Genomic DNA, 22,682 nt, shown 5'->3' on the forward strand with positions numbered 1-22,682 from the left:
ACACAGGTGTAGCCCAGCATGTACCTCCAAAGGGAGTGTTTCTTTTACTCTAGTATCCTTTCAAATGAACGTTAACATACAGATTAAAATGACAAAGCCCTGCTGAGTGGAGTTGATTGGGAAATTATTATTTTCCCTGGGAAAAAACTGATACAAAGGAAAACATTTCCATTTATTCAAAAAGCCATTTTCCATTACAAAACTGTTCCAATGGAAATTTTTCTATCAGCTCTACTATTACGTCCACTGGTCCATGCTGCCAATTCTGGACTGCCCTTTATTAAACATTTTCTAGTGTTTTTTAACAATCTCGCTGTAAATTTGTTAAGTGATGGGTTTCCACACTTCCCTTGGGAGATTCTTCCACTAATTTAAATAAATCATCTCCCTCCGTGGTGATTAGAGCCCTTAAATATTTGTAGCCTGTTCTCCATGTACCCCTCCCCACCTGAGTCATTATTTGGCCAAGCTGAGAAAAAAACCTTTATCTGATTCTGCCAATGCATCTGGTTAGTGTTGTCTGTTTACACTGTCAGATCTGAGGCAAAGATCATGGACCTGATTTTTATGATGGTGTAACTCGGCTGGAATCAGTGGAATAAACTAGGATCTTGCTACGTGTCATGTCCACTGCCAAGCACAATATTGGCCCATACTACGTAATTCTCATATGATTATGTAGCTCCAATAATCTTTCCTTGTAACCTTTATCAACTCACAGTTCCACTCTTACAGGTTGCTGGTTTCTTTTCAATACTGAAATGCAATAATTATCCCTCCTTTAAATTCTGACAGGAAATGAAAAACAAAGAATACTAATAATTTGCAGCTTTATCACTCCTTTCATATGGGGATCTCACTGATATTTACGAGGATTAAACTGAGCTTCATATCACACTTGTTCCCTACCTGAGGCACACAGAGATTCGTCCCTGGAGTAACTCCATCGAATTCAGTAGAGTTACTTCAGGGATGAATTTATTCTAGAGAGCTTCAGTGACTTTTCCAAAGTCATATAGCAAGTTTGTGCCAGAGTTGGGATGAGAATCTATGAATTCTGATGACAATCACATTCTGCAACCACTAGACCAGGGGTTCTCAGTGGGGGGGAGAGAGGTTCCATTACTATATTGCTCAGTGGGACAGAGATCCTGGCTAGATCCCAGGTCCTAGTATGGAAAAAAAACTAGCCCAATGCTGCCTTTCTTTTTACTGTTACAGAATAGAAAAATATATATCCACATTTTCTTCTGTTCTATTTGTGTTCTAATGTTTTGCCCATCAGCATGGTATCTGAGCAACTTGGATGAATCCAGACCTTTGCATATCACGTTTTTCTCCAGTTACAATATTTACAACCTCCAGCTCCCAGAAAAGCAGAGATTTCCGATAAAAGTGTTGACAAACATACAGCACTGAGGCTAGCAGATGCAGCCATGATAACAGCATAATATAGAAGCCAGAGATGTTATCTGATGAGATTTAGCCTCAGATAATACACTATGGTAATTGTATAGTAAATTCTTTGTTTTCCTTTCTGCAGCTGTGATTCAGGACTTTCCTTTGCACCCCCCAGGGCACTTACTGTTCTCTCATACATGAGTCACGTTTGAAACATTGTTTCTCTCTTAACATCTGCATGTGAGAGCAGCTAACATTAAGTATGGCAGAGTTCCATAGGCTGAATTATCACTGGCCACATTTTCTTGCTGTTTGTGTCGCAGAGAGAAAAGCCTATTATATGCTTATTATATTTCTAGACAATTGTCTTGACTTTGGGTACACCAGATGTGGAAGCCTTTCTGTGAGTGGACACGTTTGTTGCTGCCAGATGAGCTGTCAGCCAGCTTTGCTGGGCATTAAGCAATTTACCCACAATACACTGGGTTGTTTCTCGCCTCCCTTCATAATTTTGTTCAAATGGCTACAGACTATAGGCCTGTTCATGCAAATTCTTACTTATGTGCTATTCAGGTAGCTTACTACGAGACTACCCTATGCAGTCACTCTGTTTAAACGCTTTGTGTGAGTTAAGGCCATACATTCAGGCGAGTAAGAGTTTGCAAGATCAAGCCAGGTTACTGGGGTGTTCTTTAAAGCAAGAGACATTCAAATTTGTTAGTGAGGCACAAAAGCAATGAACTTTATGGATTATGTCCACTTTGCATGAGCATATTCACAGCACTGACTAAAATCCCAAGGTCATGTCCTAGCATGAACCGAGCTCCATGTGCAATCTGGATGGATTCTACAAGGCTGGCAATCTTTTCATTGTTTTTACGAATTCCTGGTCAGGAGTTTGGTGGGAACGGCCCCTGGAAATTATAGATAATCCTATTCTAGTGGGAGTTATGCTGTCTCAGTTGGTTTTGCATGTTTTACCTGAACTACAATATATCCACTAGAGATGGCCTGAGGTGCAGAGTTCAGCACAGTCTCTAAATGTTCCAAGCATTCAGAGGTATTTGCATCCGTGATTTTCATTTGACCCATTAGAGAGAGGGATCACCTGCAAAGTTCAGATCTGGGTCCAGCCATTCCTAGAGCTCAGGATTTTTGGGTCAGGCCTATCTGTAATATCTACCACTGCTAAATGCCATGCTGTTTCTATGGCTTCTGTAAGTCCAAGCAACCATGAATCAAGCACATGCTAAGAGCCTTTTCACATATACACAGAAACACAAAGACATTACCCCCAAAGGGGACACAACTCCCAGTTAATTTCAAGATTCAGTCTGGGATTGCCCTCTTGGTGGTTATAGCCCACTCTGAACTTTACTCCATGACTTCTGTGACCTCCGTGACAAACTCGCAGCCTTAATATAGCTAAGAATTATTTGTCCAAACTATCGAGCAAGTAACAAGCATCTACAGATATCAAGACTGTTCAAAACCAGTTTACAAAAGAGCAAAAAAGGAGTACATTCATCAGATAACTTACTTGTAACTAAAAATTCAATCAGTTATAATACTAATCAGCAGTGATAAGAAAGAAAATACAGAAAAATAGATGACAGCTTAATGAAAAAACATTTATCTTTTTAAACTTTGCTTGAGTGTAGCAATGATTTTTTAAATTAAACTTTTAAAATGATCAGTCCTAAGTGTGTTCTTTTAACAATCAAAGAGGCTACTAGAATTTATTGTTTTTCTTGTATCATATGTAAATAATATTATGTGATGCTCCAGTACAGCAGAGAATAGAATATTATATCTAAGCCCAGGCAGCAAATTCAGATACTGTATATAATCTTTCATTTTTAGCATCTCAGTTCACATACATTCCAGGCTAGACTGAACAAATACGTCTCAGAAAGCTGGAAATGTCTGTGAGTAAAGTGAAACTGGATGTACTTATGTAGATTGCATATTCACATCCACCCCCAACAGGCAGCCCAAAGATCCCAGCATTATATATAAGAATGGCAAACTTGTTGGGGTAAAACAAAACAAACAGACATTCAACCAAAATTCCAACTGAACTCAAACCAAATTTGCAAACTTTTTGAAGATACCCCGGCATTACTTAAGTATAGTATTCAGGCCATGGGCCCATTTTTCAAATATCAAAATCCACATTTGGTGGCTGAAATTATCTCAGGCATATAACATAACTAGGATGTGCCTATTCCACTTTCCAACTGTTGGCTTTGAATATCCTGTTGAGGTTCCTACATTTTAAAATTGGGATCAGAAAGATCAGCACAGAAAAAAAATGAGCAAAACTTTTTTTGTTCAGCTAAGTTGTGGAGAAGAAGCACCTCTAGTGGTTGTAGACTATAACTGGGAGTTTGGAAATCTGGGTTCTGTTCCTGGCTCTGCCTATACCTATAATGTGACCTTGAAGAAGCCACTTTGACTCTCTGTTGCCTCATCTAGATGAACAGTTAGTGCTCGGCATAAGCTGTAGTGTACTGGCATGCTACACACTAACCATCCGTGTTGACTGTGTGGTAGGAAAATCCAATTCCCTAGCATACTTTGATGTACTCCCTTAGTTAGCGCACAGCACACTAATGCACTGCAGCTTTACACCCGGCTTGCCACTCACTCACTGTCCATCTAGACAGGCCCTGTGTTTGTTTCCCCATCTGAAGAAAAGGATATAATACTTTTCTAATTCAAAGGTTTGTGACTGAGCTTAATTTATTAAGTTTGTAATGCCTTTGGCGTCTTTGTTTAGAAAGTGCTAAGAAGTGCCAAGCACTATTATTACTAATGTTAAAATCATACTCAGTTGTTTTAGAACACCAACAGATATGTTCAGTTTATAGTAAAATTGTATTTAATTCAATTTCTACAAACATGCAAAAAAATAATAAAGGAGCAGCTGCCTGTCCACAATTCTGAACAAGCTTAATGCTATTTTATAATACAGTTATTATAACATACCATCCCTCGGTATCATCTAACTCTCCTGCAACAAAGAATGAACGGCAAATAACTAATAGTGAATACTCCAGGACAATTCAATTACTAAAACAGGACACGAATGTAGTTGACTCCACCAGCTGTTTTGCATTGGAATGAATATTTGCAAACAGTTTTTTTAACCGAGGTTCAAAATAGGGATAAGAATACCTAACAGTGATACTTTAGCAAAGCACTTAAATATATGCTTAACATTAAAATAAATGGGACTTAAACATGTGCCTTGCTGAACAGGGATAGACTTACATATTTACCCATCATATAAAGTTAACCACACGAATAAGTGCTTTACTGAGCTAGGGTCTTAAGGATTAAGCAGTTAACTGCCTTCTTAAAAGCTGAAAAGTGCAAAGTTTTGGACAGCAAGTATGAATGTGAAGGAGGACTGATATTTCTGGACATCAATAAACATCTCTTCTTACATTTAATGGCAGTGCCACATATATGTTTTAAAGATGTTTTTGGTCTTCATATCATGTTTAAGTGGTGAATTCACTTTCTCTTGCCAGAAAATAATAAACAAATTTTAGTGTCTGTACAAATCTTTGCTCTTGTGACAAAAATTAAAGCAAATGTGTTTGATGTAAAATTGCTTTAGAGATGGAAATTTGCTCACCGAAATAACAACAATATTTTGCGGTTCTGGAAAACCTCTGGAGGTTCTCAAAGTGTTTTACAAACCTCACTCAATGTAACATTTATTGTTATTTATTGTACACTTTTCTAATTACAGTTCTCATATCATGCAGGTTAGTTTGGATTTATAAATATAACTGATTTTTGTGGATGGGTAAATATGCATAGCACTTTGCTGTCAGATAAGGAATAGAAACCAAGAGTCTTGACTCTGAATCTGCTGATCAAAACGCTATAAACAGTACTAATTTAAAAAGGAGTCACTATACTGAATATATCAATTGTTGGCCTGATACTGAGTGTGCTGTCAAAGGGGCATTCAGAACCTCAAAGAATCTTATAAAAGAAACACCTTAAAGAGGAACTTTCAAACACTTCCATCCATTGCTCGCTGGCATGTCATTTTTTCCCCCAACATTTACAGTCTCTGATATTTTATTTGTTCTTTTTCTTCAGACCCATCTTCTCCTCCTATTTGATCAGTCAGTGAATATTCACATACAATAATCTCACATCTCCACCGAAATGCTGAACTGATGACATTCCATTAATGTCCATGGCCAACGATGGAGATGTCCCAAATGCAGGATTATGACTTTAGAGCAGGATGAAGCAGAAAGAGAAATTGGGCCATGAGGAAATAAACTCTTACTCAAACAACTATCTGAAAACAATTCCAAGGCAATACAGGAAACGACTGGCTAACTCGTTTTTCGTTACCACCATTCTTGAGTTTCAGGTTTTCCCCAGTGTGAAAGTTCCTCTCTCTGCCCTTTTCTGCATTCTTTGCTCATCTAAATCTCATCATCATGCCCATTTGACATTTGGGTGCACAAGGAACACAGAATAATTGAAGGAAGTGGAATAAAGGATAGCTATCTGATACTGGGCTATAGCAGAAATATGTTGAGCACCAGTCAGCAGGGGAGGATGAAGGCCTGTCATGCACTGGGAATCGGACATTTTAATGGAAAGTTCTCTGGTAGTTTAGTTCTCTCAACAAGCTGTAAACCCTTTGCAAAAACAAAATATGCATATATATTATTTATATATAAAAATAAATAAAATAATAATACCTTGTAGATCTCAAAGCCCTTTCCAAAGGAAGTCAGTTTCCTTATTCCCATTTTACAGATGGGGAAACTGAGGCATGGAGCAAGGCAATGTCTTGCCTATGGTCACCCAGCACGCCAGTGATGGAACCAAGAATAAAACCTGCCTCTTCTGAGTCCCAGTGCAGTGCAGTGCTCTGTCCACTAGGCCAGTGGTTCTCAAACTAGGACGCCGCTTGTTCAGAGCTGTTAAAGTGATTTAGCCGAGGTCACACACTGAGCCATCATCAGAGTCAGGAATAGAACCCAAGTCCCCTGCTTCTACTCCTCTCTACTGCTCTGTACTGCTGAACACAGAGAGACGTTAAGTACAGACTACTACAGAGCTGATTCTATGTTGTTCTGGAAAGTGGTAAGTGGCTACTTTGGAGTCCATTATCTTTTTATATGGGAATGTTGCAAGTGTGCCTGCAAAGACCAGGCTACCCTTGGTTCTTGTTTGAGCTGTGAGCAGGTTTGGTATCTAAATGCCCACAATTTGACCAACCCATTGTCAGTGTTACTTTAAGAAGTGATATTTCCTAAATGACTCAGCAAAGAACTCGCAGCTCAGGGAGGAAGGGTTGAGGGAGTTTAAGCAACTTTTATGCCCTCCTCTCCTGAGCTGCTCTGGGGACTGGAGAGGCCCTTAGACCCCAGGACAGTCTAAATTAAGCTATCCCAGGGCTGCCAGTGCTGCCTGGAAATTCTGCAGCACATCCAGGACTGATACACTCTTCCACCCCCAGACCCACCCCGGCATGCCCACTGTGCCAGGCTTGCAAGAGAGTCCTTGATAAGCAGCATTATGGCTGTCTCTCACAGTGCCTGCACCACACGAATCTTCTCCCAGCTAGAACCAGAGTTTTCAGAGCCCCTTTATGCCATCCCAGCTCTTTTATCTGCTTTAAAGGAGCCAGAATGGGGTGAGGATCTCACCTCTGTGTTCAAGTTCCAGCTCTCCTATTGACTTATTTTGTGGCCTAAGGTACGTCATTTAGACTCTTCGTTAGTTTCCTCTTCTGTAAAAATGAGACACATCTTAGGAAACAGTTTAAGAAACAGCACTGTTATGTGTGCTTATTATTTTTATTTTGATTGATTAATAAAAGAGAATTCACCAGCATGGTCACTCTTTGGTGAATGTAGTTATTCCCGGTAACCTCACACGGTCTACCATGAAAGAGCTAGATCTGGTTGTCTACTGAAAATCTCACAGTGGTAGAACAATGCAGCAGCAGATTGATCTTCAGAAAGCCAGGGACTAAATGTTACCTTTAGAGAATGCCCCTGGAAGAAATCTTTGGAGGGCACATCTTTCATAGAAGCTGTTCTGAGTTCCTTTAAACAGACAAAATAATAGGGGGAAAATATTCCTGCTGATGTCTGAAGCAAAGAAAAGTTCTCCATGGCCTTCTCCCTACACCAGGGATCGGCAAACTTTCAGAAGTGTTGTGCTGAGTCTTCATTTATTCACTCTCATTTAAGGTTTTGCGTGCCAGTCATACATTTTAATATTTTTAGAAGGTCTCTTTCTCTAAGTCTATAAAATATAACTAAACAATTGTTGTATGTAAAGTAAATAAGGTTTTTAAAATGCTTAAGAAGCTTCATTTAAAATTAAATTAAAATGCAGAGCCCCCCCGGACCGGTGGCCAGGCTTGGGCAGTGTGAGTGCCACTGAAAATCAGCTCGCGTGCCGCCTTCGGCACCCGTGCCATAGCTTGCCTACCCCTGCCCTACACTATAGTCCAGTGAAATAAGTAGCAGTGGATTATTATACTCCTCATGTCTGTATTAACATGCATGTCCCCTTCAATGCTGGCCCTTCCGTTCTGTGGGCTGGCAGGCTGGTATTTTCATCTCTAGTCCTACTTGCACTGGATAAATCATGTTACAAAATGGAATAGGGAAGAAGGGGGGAGGTGTCACTGTGATGTCCCTTTAATTAGGTCCACAGAGAGGAAGAGTGAGGCGCATTGTCCCCATCAGAGCCATGAGCATACATCACTTATTTCTTTGTTTGGATTTTCATGCTACTAAAGGAAGAGCTTGGTAACTTGAGCCCTTGCACAATGGCTTAAATTAGCTGAATAGGTATAGATGAATGGGCACCAAGAAGGTTGTTTTGTCTTATTAAGAAATCTTCCAAGGGCTCTGCTTTCACTCTATAAATTTCCCATGAGTTCTTGCCCACATTGCTTAATATATCAAGTTAAAACATTTCTCTTTTTTTTTTTTTTACTTTGCACACACTGATTTCCCCTTAGCCTACAGTAATTAAGTAAGAGCCAATGTAGATAAGTATTAAACTTCCCTGCTGTAACTTGACGTTGGTGCTCAAAGGGGAATCCTTCCAAAACAAGATTAACCAAAGCTCTTGAATTCTCAGATCCAGTTTGATGTTATTTGCCCTCAATGGTTTTCTTAGGTGAAAGAATAATAACAGGAGACTCAAGCAGACATTTTCCAATAGCATGGCACATACATGAATAATCTGTACACCCTCAAGCAATGTCTTCACTGAAGAATTAACTTGGATGTTTATTTGGGTGCCACCTATAACCCTCCTCCATCCACACACAAAACCCTCTTACATGAGTTTGGTGGTGCTAGCTGGCCTAGCTGGGGCAAAGGCTAGAGCTCAGGTGTCATTTTCACTTGGGCTGGTAACCCACCCACTGTGCAGTGAGCGTGCAAGCTAAATCATTCAAATGCTGTCAACCTGTGGAACTCCTTGCCAGAGGATGTTGTGAAGGCCAAGACTATAACAGGGTTCAAAAAAGAACTAGACAAATTCATGGAGAATAGATCCATCAATGGCTATTGGCTAGGATGGTATCCTCAGCCTCTGTTTGCCAGAACCTGGGAATGGGCAACAGGGAATGCATCACTTGATGATTACCTGTTCTGTTCATTCCCTCTGGGGCACCTGGCATTGGCCACTGTCAGAAGACAGGATACTGGGATAGCTGGACCTTTGGTCTGACCCAATATGGCCATTCTTATAGTCTTATGCTGACAGTCCTCCCGTGCATTTGCACAATTCCACACCTCCTCAAGTGCCCATAAGAACAAACAATTTCTCCCAAAATTCCCAGGAAAGAATCAGAATGCCTCAGCCTACTGCAGCACAAAGAACTTTGGGAAGTGGCCCCAGAAGTCCTAGCAACACGAACAGGCAAGTGCAACAGCAGTAAGGACACAGTAACACAAGCATGGCTTTGCGGTGTGGCTCCTCACACCAGGGCTAGGTTAATCCAGGTGCCAATCATTTGAGTTACCATCAGTGAAGACATACGTCCAGTTTCATGTTTGGAAAACTTGAATAGTGTACATGAAAATACATTCCACTTTAGTGATGTGGACAAGTTTGTAGAGTTTGGTTTTAGAAGTCTGTCCTTGCTTCTACTGATGTGTTTTTAATAGTCCTTTATGTCATCAGTTTTCATAATGTACAAAAGTTAGTCATCCCATATCTGTTAGGGTAGGTAAAAACTGTATAAACATTACTCAACCCTGCAAACTTTGCACACGTAATAATCCTTATGGAAGTAATCCCATTGGCTTCAACGGGACTACTTGCTCAGGATCAAGGTCCATATTAAACAAAACTCACATTCCTTACAAATTATTACTTTTACATAGTGTGGTAGCAAGTAGACTCATGACCATATATAACTGTATGATTATGTACTGACCTTGATATCAAGGGGAATCCATACACAGATGTCCTAGATGCACCTCAGATTATACAAGAGAGCAAAAACATTTTCAAGCTGTTTAACTGTTGTAGCTCAGCATTCAATTGTCAAGTATAAAGGAAAACTGAAATCACTCAATGTGAAAACAACAACACAAAAAAACATAAACTAAGCACAAATAAATCATCACTGAAACCTTCCACCGTAAATCATTTCACTTGAAAATTATTATTTACGCAAAGTAGACCTAGATAAGTTTTGATCCTAATTAAAAAGTAAGTACATACATACACTACCTCTATGTGCTATAATTTTGGCTCCCCATATGGAGAGAATCAGAAATTATAGAATGAAAATAGGTGATTTGATTTTCTAAAACAAACTGGGTAAGTCAATTTAGTACAGAGTCTCCTGTTGTTATTTGTCGAACTCAAGATTTTCTATAGCACCAATAACAGTGTTATTTAAGCACTTATCTGAAACTTCTATTGAGCCAAACTATTCTCTGTTACCCTTGTGTGACCATTTCAATGCAGAATAGCGCCATTGAAATCAACAGTCTTTTTCTACTGTTAAGGCCTGACTCTGCAAACACGTGATACTCAGTGTGACGCTCCTACCTTGAGTAATGCCATGGTAGTGTTTGCACTATGGAGCCCTTACACTAGTGTAACTAAGAGCATGATTTGGCCCTTAGTCTCTTCTCTCACTCACCAACTTTCCACTAGTTACAGGGCAATACTCTAGCTGATTAGACATTCACAGACAAACATCTTCAGATTTTTTTCCTCCAAATCTTTAATTTTTATAGGATGTGTGAAAAAATGTTTCAATTCCAGATAGGGAATTAATATCAGTGTTAATTCTGAATCCTGCACAGCTGTTAGGAATTATTGTAGGTAATTCACAAAATTGCCTGGTAGTTCACCCATGGTATACACACACATACAAAATTATAAATCAGCAGGAGAGAAGACTCCCTATGGAAGGGGGAAGTTTGCAGCAGTCCCACTAAAATCCAGGGCATTAAGTTCAAACCTTGTTCAAACATTAGATTTAATAGCAAGTGCTGCAGAGCTTTTCTCCTGAGAGCTGAAAACAGGCTCAAGTGAAGGATGAAACAGTGCAAAAATACACAAACAAGTAAAATGCTAAAATCTATTTTCTTAATCGCCTTCTTGGGAATGCATAGCTGAGTAAAACGGACAATGAGAAACTGTATAAGCCTGTAAAATTTCCAGGGCAATATCTAGTGAAAGAGTCTTTCTTAAAATCGATTCTGATTACTAGTTTGCATGATTAGCGTAAACTGAACCGCAAAATCATGTGTATTTACAGAAATAACCTGCTAAGTGTTCAAAACACCTCCCAAGCATTTTACTGCTTCTCAGTCTTCATCTCGATAAATGGTTAGCTAATAACAGTTTTCCCTTGCTTTCCACAAGGCTGAAATGATCTCTAAGTCTGGCACACACAGGCTTTCGCCAGCAATCACTGTCATGTAGTAGCTGCAAAAGGCAATGTCAGCAGAGCTTTTGGGGCAGTCATGTTCCCAGCCCACTTTCTTTCCACCTACCCACATTTCCCCTCCTCCTCCTCCCACCAGCCGTCCACTGGGCTGTACCTTCTGTGTGGCAGCTGCAAGAGAGGATGGTGTTCGGAGGTCTGAAGAGGTAAGGCAGGTAACGAGAAAAGCATTTCATCTTCCAAAAATAAATAAAAAAAATTAAAATAAACCAAGTCTCCTCAATCCATGAGGAGTCCTTCTGCTTTCAAGGCAGACCACGTGGGAGGTGCGCTATAGGACCCCTCCTGGGTCTGCAGAGCTAGGAAACTCAAGTAATCGCTGTCGCCGGACCCCATTTTGCAATCAGCAGCAGCACCAGGAAAAGAGCTAGCTCACATTTCTGCATGCATACTGCTCGGACTCAAGCCCCCAAGCAAGCTGGGATAGGCTCTTCATTGGCTGAAGCTCATCAGAGCAGGATTTGCTGACTAAGTCAGTCCTGCCTGTAAACACACACCCTGAACAACACTGCCTGCAACATCCTACTCTCCTCTGAGTCCGTTTGTCTTAGAAAGAAAACCAGCAGCGTCTGGGAGCAGGGAGACACTCTGTGACCATATCTCATTCTGGGTAAAGATCTTAATGTAACCAAGGCTTTACAACTTTGTCATCTGAGGGATAGGCTGCTGTTAAAAGAAATCACCCAGGGAAGATGTGGATTTCAAGAATAATAAAATAGGATGCGCTGAAATGGTATCTGCCCTTGTTTTATTAAAGAATTGGGAGTGGGAGTTAAACTATGTAGAATAAAAAAGGCATTTAGTTTTTAAGGGTAGCTGCAGCATAAAAACATCCTACATTTATATGGAGCCTTTCATTCCAATTGATGTCAACATGCTTTGCAAACTGTACCTACAGCAGACAACCAGCCCAAAAGGATGTGAGGGGGAGGTGGGAAGGGGAATGTAACTAGGTTTGGTGGTAACTGATGACTTGAGGATCACACGAACTAATTTTAGCTTTTATAGCTGTATCCTTCTGCAAAACACAAACACAAAACAGTAATTTCAGCGCCAAGCAATTTTCAATGCGAATGTAAAGTCACAAATGCCTCAGTAAGAGTGAGAGCAATCTCAAACCGAGCACATTGTCTTCCCCACACATGAGGGTACTGTTAGGTGCTTTCACAGCAGTCAGGTATTTGGTTAATATTTTTACAGCAATTTAGGACATGGGAGTAACCAAGGGATATTAAAAGGGCTATTAGAAACCACATTATGAAAATTAAACCACATTATGAAAGTACATTTTACTACGCCCTTGATTGTCTTCAATCAGTGCTGTAATTCAAATGCTTTAGCATTCAGCTGATCCTGGAGGCCTCCAGCATTCAGGCAAATACACCTAGATCAGTGCTTCTGACACTTGTTCACCTTGTGTACCACTTCTTAAGACAGAGACATTCACACAGATATGTGAGCGCACTCCCTGTTCCACACCTTCACTGCTGCTATTTATTTCCTCTCCCTAGGTATAGGACTGTGCATTTATTAGGACCAAATCTGCCTTTGTTGCCTGCAGTCCTTCTTTTCTCTGATCATTCCAGGTCACTCTGCAGTTTCGTCCTGTCCACCTGGGTGGAGGGATCTCCAGTTTTCTTGTCATCAGCAAATTTAATCATGGTCGTGTTTATACAAAGACAACCAAGAGACATGAAACAGTTGTGCCAGTGCATGGAGAAACATATTTTTCTTTTCATTTTAGTTTGTTAAAAAAAAGCTTTTGAGAACTCAAAAAAATTCCAGGACTGGGCTACAAGTAATGCAAAGACTGACAGATGCTACTTCATTGTGACAGAATCACATGAAAGTGCATTGCAGGCCACAATTTGAGAACCATTTTTCTACAGTAAATATATCACAGGAAACAAGATACAAAATACGAATAATATATTGCATTTATAGAGCACTTTTCATCCCAAATCACTTTATATATTCCTATGTGAGCACTTCTGGGGTGAAACAAAACAGCTGTTTTAACAGATAACAGCAACACTACATAACAGTGATGAATGCCATATCCAATTGAAATGACAGAGGGGAAGTTAGTTCCAATTCTTATAAATAGTTCCCCGGGATCATTAATGACCACTAAAGCCTAGGTTCTCTCTTGAGCCCACCCTCTCTAATGGAGCACTGCGAAGTGTGGATGTAGTTGTGAATTGCCAATGAGTCATTTACGCTTCCTGGATTTGGGGTTACTTTTATGCCAGCCCAGTTCTCTGTATAAATTAGAGCAGCCTAGAGCCTTAGCTAAACTATGTCAGTTGGCAATAGTCCTTAAGAAGCTATCCACCAGCTGTGAAGAGTCAGAGCACTATTGTTTCCTATTCTGACTGTAACCCCATCCATTCACTGCATACTCCCACACTGCGCATATGTGTGCATCTGCATGATGTCGCAAAAGGGCTGACGAAGGCAAGACAATCTGGCCCAACTGGCCTGAAGGGCTTTGTTTTATGTGTCACTTGAAAGATGGCACTTCCAGCAACATAGCACCATGTAACACCAATGGACATTAGTTTCAGTACTGACTCAGAAGGAAGAGTGCCACTTATTGATTCACCAGAACTGCATCCCAAAGCAGCTATCATCTTACTTAGTTCACAAGATCAAGATCACAATACTAAATTAAGTGGCTGCATGGTACATATAATGTACTGTATATTAGTACCTCTTTGTATATTAGTGACAGTTGTATAGGTCTCTCTGGCTCTAATATGCAAACATCTCTAAGAAAGCGTGTAGAATTAACTTTATGCACTTATAAGAAGTCAACTATTATTTTTGTAAATGAATCTAAATCCTCATGTAAAATGCCAGATAGGCAATACTGGAAATTGAAGTCCTCAGCCACAGATGAGATCTTGCACATGATGCATTGTATGGACGGGGCCAATGCAGGCTTCCTCGCATTCACTCACAAACCTGCGTGGGTATGTCTTGGCAAGTCCATAGCTGGCTTGGGTCAACTGGCTCGGGCTCACGGGGCTCAGTCTGCAGGGCTAAAAACTGCAGAGTAGACTTTCAGGTTTGGGCTGGAGCCCATGTCCTGAAACCCCACAAGGAGGATGTGTCTCAGAGTTCAGGCTCCAGCCTGAGTCCATACATTTGTACACTACAATTTTAAGTCCCGCAGCCCGAGCCCTGCAAGCCTGAATCAATTGACAGCGACTCTTGAGATTCAGTGCTGTGTGTTTTTTATTGCAGAGTAGGCACACCCACTGACATCCAGGTTGATGATTATGCCCATGATTAATATGACATGGAACTTGGTCCACTTGTATCTGCACTAATTATTTCAACAGGTCACCGGCTTTTCTTGCTACATACAATGGACCAGACCCATTTCCCAGTCAAGTCAATGGGAGTTTTTCCATTAATTTCAATAGGTGCTGAAGGGCAAGCTTTGAACAACCTAAATGTGAAAGGTTTTATATCCCATTATAAACCCCTGTGTCCATCCAACCTTCTAGGAAACTATATGTTATTTTTTGGATAACAAGTTAACAAAGGCCTTAAAAGCTATGGGTAAGGTGAAACATTCCATATAACCTTCAAAACCTAAACACAGCAGGCATTATTTTAACACATCTTGTTTTAACAATTCTCATATTCTTTTAACAAAGGGCCCAATGACTGTACTAGCAAATATATTTATTACCTATGTCTAACGGTGTAAACTGGGCTTCTCCCAAAATAGATAAAAACCATGATCCCTGCCCTGAGGAGTTTACAAATGAATATTAGATATGACATAGTGAAGGAGTAACAAGTAGGGTGGGGATGGGGTTGAAGGGTTGTAATAACCTTAGTCCCAGATTTGGACCTTAGCGTCCAAAATATGGGGGTTAGCATGAAAACCTCCAAGCTTAGTTACCAGCTTGGACCTGGTACCTGCTGCCACCACCCAAAAAATTAGAGTGTTTTGGGGCACTCTGGTCCCTCTGAAAAACCTTCCCTGGGGACCCCAAGACCCAAATCCCTTGAGTCTCACAACCAAGGGAAATAATCCTTTTTCCCTTCCCCCCTCCAGGTGCTCCTGGAGAGATACTCAGACACAAGCTCTGTGAAACTACACAGAGGGACTCCCCCTCTCCGTTCCCAATCCTGGAAACAAAAAGTACTTTCCTATTCCCCCAGAGGGAATGCAAAATCAGGCTAGCGATCCAACACACAAATCTCCCCTTGATTTCTTCCTCCCACCAATTCCCTGGTGAGTACAGACTCAATTTCCCTGAAGTAAAGAAAAACTCCAACAGGTCTTAAAAGAAAGCTTTATATAAAAAGAAAGAAAAATAAGTACAAATGTTCTCTCTGTATTAGATGATACAACACAGGGTCAATTGCTTAAAAGAATATTGAATAAACAGCCTTATTCAAAAAGAATACAAATCAAAGCACTCCAGCACTTATATTCATGCAAATACCAAAGAAAAGAAACCATAGAACTTACTATCTGATCTCTTTGTCCTTACACTTAGAAACAGAAGACTAGAAAGTAGAACTACTTCTCCAAAGCTCAGAGAAAGCAGGCAGCCAGGAAAACAAAGACCTTAGACACTCAATTCCCTTCAGGTGAAAGAGACATTAACCCTTAGCTATCTGTTTATGACACGCCCCCCAAATTGCAGACAGTGGGGAAGCTCACTGGCGGCGATTTCCTTCTAGAACTTGAAAATAAACAGATTAATACAACACATACACCTTTACATATACTCCTAAGTATATAACTAACAGACTTCTACATTTTAAGAACACTTTTTAACTACTGAATTCTGGGAAACTCTCACGGGAGAGTGCATCAGCAACTTTATTAGAAGCTCCTGTGATGTGTTGAATTTCAAAATCAAAATCTTGGAGAGCTAAACTCCAACGAAGAAGTTTCTTGTTGTTCCCCTTGGCAGTATGAAGCCACTTTAGTGCAGCATGGTCAGTTTGTAGTTGGAACCGCCGTCCCCAAACATATGGGCGTAGCTTTTCCAGGGCGTACACAATGGCATAGCATTCCTTTTCACTGACTGACCAGTGACTTTCCCTCTCAGACAGTTTCTTGCTGAGAAACACGACAGGATGGAAGTTGTGATCTGTTGCTTCCTGCATGAGCACTGCTCCTATACCACGCTCAGATGCATCTGTGGTTACTAGGAATGGCTTGTCAAAGTCCGGGGCCCTGAGCACAGGGTCAGACATGAGCGTTGCCTTAAGTTGGGTAAAGGCCTTTTGACACTCATCAGTCCACTTAACTGCATTTGGCTGGGTCTTTTTGGTCAGGTCGGTCAGTGGGGCAGCGATTTGGCTGTAGTGGGGTACGAATCGCCTGTAGTATCCGGCCAAGCCTAAGAAGGATTGGACCTGCTTCTTGGACCGTGGGACAGGCCACTTTTGGATAGCATCCACCTTGGCCTGTAGGGGGTTTATGGTTCCTCGACCCACCTGGTGCCCCAGGTAAGTCACTCTGTTTTGGCCTATTTGACACTTTTTGGCCTTAACAGTTAGTCCTGCCTGCCTGATGCGCTCAAAGACCTTTTCCAGGTGTAGTAGGTGTTCGGGCCAGGAGTCTGAAAAAATGGCCACATCATCGAGGTAGGCAACTGCAAATTCTCCCAGTCCAGCTAGTAGACCATCTACCAGCCTCTGGAAGGTGGCGGGTGCATTTCGAAGGCCGAAAGGAAGGACATTGAATTCATACACCCCCGCATGGGTGACGAATGCTGACCTCTCCTTGGCAGGTTCATCTAGCGGTACTTGCCAGTACCCCTTGGTTAAGTCTATTGTAGAGATGAACTGGGCACGTCCCAACTTTTCCAATAGCTGATCGGTACGTGGCATTGGATAGTTGTCCGGACGAGTTACAGCATTTAGCTTACGATAGTCCACGCAAAAGCGTATTTCCCCATCTGGTTTGGGTACAAGAACCACTGGAGATGCCCATGCACTGGTAGATGAGCGGATTATACCCATCTGTAGCATGTTCTGGATCTCCCGCTCTATAGCAGCTTGGGCATGAGGAGACACTCGGTAGGGTGGGGTTCTGATTGGGTGAGCATTACCTGTATCAATGGAGTGGTATGCCCGTTCAGTCCGTCCTGGGGTGGCTGAGAACAATGGGGCGAAGCTAGTGCACAGCTCCTTGATTTGTTGCCGCTGCAGATGTTCCAGGGTGGTTGAGAGGTTCACCTCTTCCACGCCACCGTCTTTTTTCCCGTCGTAGTAGACACCGTCAGGCCACTCAGCATCATCTCCCTGGACTGTAAACTGACAAACCTGTAAGTCTCTGGAATAGAAAGGCTTGAGAGAATTAACATGGTACACTTTAGGCTTTAGTGAGGAATTGGGAAATGCTATGAGGTAGTTTACAGCTCCCAGGCGCTCTTGGACCGTGAAGGGCCCTTCCCATGATGCTTCCATCTTATGGGCCTGTTGCGCCTTCAAGACCATAACCTGGTCTCCTACCTTGAAGGAACGTTCTCTGGCATGTCTGTCATACCAGGCCTTTTGCTCTTCCTGAGCATCCTTTAGATTCTCTCTAGCAAGGGCTAAAGAGTGTCGGAGGGTGCTTTGTAGGTTGCTTACAAAGTCCAGAATGTTAGTTCCTGGAGAAGGCATAAACCCCTCCCATTGCTGCTTCACCAACTGTAATGGCCCCTTAACCTCGTGACCATACACAAGTTCAAATGGTGAAAACCCTAAACTGGGATGTGGTACAGCCCTGTAGGCAAACAGCAACTGCTGCAACACTAGGTCCCAATTATTGGAGAATTCGTTGATGAATTTTCGTATCATGGCCCCCAAAGTTCCATTGAACCTTTCCACCAGGCCATTGGTTTGATGGTGGTACGGGGTGGCAACCAAGTGATTCACCCCATGAGTTTCCCACAGTTTTTCCATGGTCCCTGCCAGGAAATTAGACCCTGAATCTGTAAGGATGTCAGAGGGCCAACCTACCCTGGCAAAGATGTCTGTTAGGGCCAGGCACACAGTGTTAGCCCTGGTGTTGCCTAGAGCGACTGCTTCTGGCCATCGGGTAGCAAAGTCCACTAAAGTCAGTACGTACTGCTTTCCTCTGGGCGTCTTTTTTGGGAAAGGGCCCAGAATATCCACAGCTACTCGCTGAAATGGGACCTCAATTATGGGGAGTGGCTGGAGAGGGGCCTTGACCTGGTCTTGAGGCTTACCCACTCTTTGGCATACCTCACAAGACCGGACATACTTGGCAACGTCCTTGCCCATCCCCTCCCAGTGGAAGGACTTCCCCAACCGGTCCTTGGTTCTGTTCACCCCAGCATGGCCACTGGGATGATCATGGGCTAAGCTTAAGAGCTTCCCCCGGTACTTAGTTGGAACCACCAACTGTTTTTGCGGCTGCCATTCTTCCCGGTGTCCACCAGAAAGAATTTCCTTGTACAAAAGTCCTTGGTCTATAACAAACCGGGATCGATTAGAAGAGCTGAGAGGCGGTGGGGTGCTCCGTGCCGCTGCCCAAGCTTTCTGAAGGCTGTCATCCGCTTCCTGCTCAGCCTGGAACTGTTCCCTTGAGGCTGGGGTCACCAGTTCTTCCTCAGACTGTGGACTTGGGCTTGGTCCCTCTGGAAGCGATGTAGGTGATGGGGTTGTTTCCGTTGCTGGTGTACCGCTCTCCGCTGGTGCACCTGAGGGTATTTCAGGCTCTGGCTGAGCCTTTTGGGTATGGCTGTCTTGTGCTTCTGCCAGTTCTGGCTCGCTGGCGCCCTCTGGCGTTGAGTTTGAAGATGGGGTTGCACTTGCTGGTGCTGGTTGCTGTTCCAGTTCCGGGCCTGGGACTGGAGATGCTGTGGCTGTTTCAGTGGTTGGCATGGAATCCGGGTCCACTACCTCTGTCTGGGTCTCTGGTAACACAGACGGGGCCTCTGTGGACGGTTCAGGAACAGGAATGGGTCTGGAAGCTTGCCTGTTTTGGCTACGTGTAACCATTCCCACTCTCTTGGCCCGCCTCACCTGGTTGGCCAAGTCTTCCCCCAGTAGCATGGGGATAGGATAATTGTCCTAGACTGCAAAAGTCCACATTCCTGACCAGCCTTTGTACTGGACAGGCAGTTGAGCTGTAGGCAAGTCTACAGCTTGTGACATGAAGGGGTAAATTGTAACTTTGGCCTTTGGGTTGATGAATTTGGGGTCAACGAAGGATTGGTGGATAGCTGACACTTGTGCCCCCGTGTCTCTCCACGCAGTAACCTTCTTTCCGCCCACTCTCAAATTTTCCCTTCGCTCCAAGGGTATTTGAGAGGCATCCGGGCCTGGGGATCTTGGGTGTGATGGTGGTGTAATGAATTGCACTCGCATGGTGTTCTTGGGACACTTGGCCTTGATATGTCCCAGTTCATTACACTTAAAGCATCTTCCATCTGATGGGTCACTGGGCCGAGGTGAGTTACTGGAGACTGGTGAGGTTGAAGGGTAGGGTATCTGTGGCTTTACTTGGGTGGTATGTGGGGTCTTTGGCTGTCCTCGGTTGTAGGGTTTATGGTCTGTGTGCCCCCTGGGGTAATCGTTCCCCTTGACAGTAGCTTTCTTGCTTTCTGCCAGTTCCCTCCATTTGGCTCCAATCTCCCCCGCCTCAGCGATATTTTTGGGGTTTCCATCTTGTATGTACCGCGTGATGTCTTCAGGAACACCATCCAAGAACTGCTCCATTTGTATGAGGAGGTTCAGTTCTTCCAAGGTTTGAATGTTGTTTCCTGTTAGCCAGGCCTCATAGTTTTTTGCAATGTAGTAGGCGTGTTTGGGAAATGACACCTCTGGTTTCCACTTTTGGGTTCTGAAGCGCCGACGGGCATGATCTGGGGTTATCCCCATCCTGTATCTGGCCTTGGTTAGAAAAAGTTTATAGTCATTCATTTGGTGCTTAGGCATTTCAGCTGCCACCTCTGCTAAAGGTCCACTGAGCTGTGACCTCAATTCTACCATGTACTGGTCTTCGGGGATCTTGTACCCAAGACAGGCTCTTTCAAAATTTTCCAAGAAGGCCTAGGTGTCATCACCTGCCTTGTAGGTGGGAAATTTCCTGTGCTGTGGAGCAATATTTGGCACCGGGTTGTTAGGGTTGGCTGGCACATGCAGCCCAGCTTTTGCCAATTCCAGTTCATGTTTTCTCTGTTTTTCCTTCTCTTCATTCTCTTTTTGTTGTTTTTCCATTTCTTTTTGTTGTTTTTCCATTTCTTTTTGGTGCTTTTCCATTTCTCGGCGGTGGGCCACCTCTTCTTCTTCTAGTTTTCTTTTGTGTGCTGCCTCTTGGGCCGCCTGTTCTCTTTGGAAGGCTGCCAGTTTGATGCTTTCTTCCTTTTCTTTCATCTCCATCTGTCGCCTGTGTTCAGCTTCTTTGATTTGTTCTTCGGCGTCAATTTTTGCCTTAGAAGTCATGGTTCCTGTTTTCTTGTGTTGGGGTGCCCTCCGGTGTTTATCTTCTGAACTGCAGGTTCTCTGTTGCCTCCTGAAGTCTGCCTAGCAACAGTGCTTTTTTCCCTTTCTCTCTCTAGCTAATGTTCAATGAAGGGAAACCAGAAAAACCACTTTATTTGCATGCATATAAGTGCCGGTACTTGCCTCCTAATGGGAGGGCTATTGCATGACAAAAGACCCTCAACAGTTTCTTAATGGCTTCTCGCTTAACATGCAAGCCACAAACTGCCAGAGAGAGCAGAAAAAAAAATTCTCTCTGGTTCCCTTTTAAAACCAACTGTTTCTCTCTGCTAAAAAGCCCTTAGCAGAGAAAAGAAAATATAATATTTCTACTGGCTTCTGGATTCTGTCTCCCACCAGCTGCCACTCATGTAATAACCTTAGTCCCAGATTTGGACCTTAGCGTCCAAAATATGGGGGTTAGCATGAAAACCTCCAAGCTTAGTTACCAGCTTGGACCTGGTACCTGCTGCCACCACCCAAAAAATTAGAGTGTTTTGGGGCACTCTGGTCCCTCTGAAAAACCTTCCCTGGGGACCCCAAGACCCAAATCCCTTGAGTCTCACAACCAAGGGAAATAATCCTTTTTCCCTTCCCCCCTCCAGGTGCTCCTGGAGAGATACTCAGACACAAGCTCTGTGAAACTACACAGAGGGACTCCCCCTCTCCGTTCCCAATCCTGGAAACAAAAAGTACTTTCCTATTCCCCCAGAGGGAATGCAAAATCAGGCTAGCGATCCAACACACAAATCTCCCCTTGATTTCTTCCTCCCACCAATTCCCTGGTGAGTACAGACTCAATTTCCCTGAAGTAAAGAAAAACTCCAACAGGTCTTAAAAGAAAGCTTTATATAAAAAGAAAGAAAAATAAGTACAAATGTTCTCTCTGTATTAGATGATACAACACAGGGTCAATTGCTTAAAAGAATATTGAATAAACAGCCTTATTCAAAAAGAATACAAATCAAAGCACTCCAGCACTTATATTCATGCAAATACCAAAGAAAAGAAACCATAGAACTTACTATCTGATCTCTTTGTCCTTACACTTAGAAACAGAAGACTAGAAAGTAGAACTACTTCTCCAAAGCTCAGAGAAAGCAGGCAGCCAGGAAAACAAAGACCTTAGACACTCAATTCCCTCCACCCAAAGTTGAAAAAATCCGGTTTCCTGATTGGTCCTCTGGTCAGGTGCTTCAGGTGAAAGAGACATTAACCCTTTGTTTTAACAATTCTCATATTCTTTTAACAAAGGGCCCAATGACTGTACGAGCAAATATATTTATTACCTATGTCTAACGGTGTAAACTGGGCTTCTCCCAAAATAGATAAAAACCATGATCCCTGCCCTGAGGAGTTTACAAATGAATATTAGATATGACATAGTGAAGGAGTAACAAGTAGGGTGGGGATGGGGTTGAAGGGTAGGGGTCACATCAGAAGGATTACAGGTTATTCGGGGAGTACTAGTCATGGCATGATGGAGTAAGGAAAACTTTTTATTTTTTAAATTAATTATATCTGAGGAATATTTATTTCTTAGCTGGCTAATTTTTTTCATGGAAGAAGTGAAAATTAAGAAGAGATTTGACTGAGGGTGATGGTTTAGCAGCTCATCGCAGGAAGTGCGTTCCCTGCATGGGAGCAGTCTGGAAGAAAGGGCAGAAATATTTTGGAGAGAAACAGATAAACAGACAAGCAAGGCTTGCATAACTGGCAGAGCAAAAGGCAGTACATACAGCACAAGAGGAGACAAGGTTGGCTGAGTCAGAGAAGTAAAGCTATGAAGGGCCAGGTAAGTAAGGACAAAAAGCCT

The 22,682-nt window shown here is 42.5% G+C and overlaps 1 protein-coding gene across 2 annotated transcripts in view; it reads right to left on the reverse strand.

Annotated features, from left to right (window-relative positions):
* PPP2R2B (protein phosphatase 2 regulatory subunit Bbeta) overlaps nucleotides 1–22,682 on the reverse strand; it is a 254,358-nt gene that overhangs the window by 224,356 nt on the left and 7,320 nt on the right. Inside the window, exon 1 of one of the 2 annotated variants that reach the window (XM_050962746.1) lies at nucleotides 11,487–11,787. The exons of the other annotated variant lie outside the window; for it this stretch is intronic. Within the exon in view, the coding sequence (XP_050818703.1) occupies nucleotides 11,487–11,565 (79 nt within the window). The 5' untranslated portion in view covers nucleotides 11,566–11,787. Of the gene's footprint in view, nucleotides 1–11,486; nucleotides 11,788–22,682 lie in introns of those variants that run through there. 2 annotated transcript variants of the gene reach the window in all.

The sequence above is a fragment of the Gopherus flavomarginatus genome, chromosome 7 (assembly GCF_025201925.1).
Source record: "Gopherus flavomarginatus isolate rGopFla2 chromosome 7, rGopFla2.mat.asm, whole genome shotgun sequence".
Taxonomy (NCBI): domain Eukaryota; kingdom Metazoa; phylum Chordata; order Testudines; family Testudinidae; genus Gopherus; species Gopherus flavomarginatus.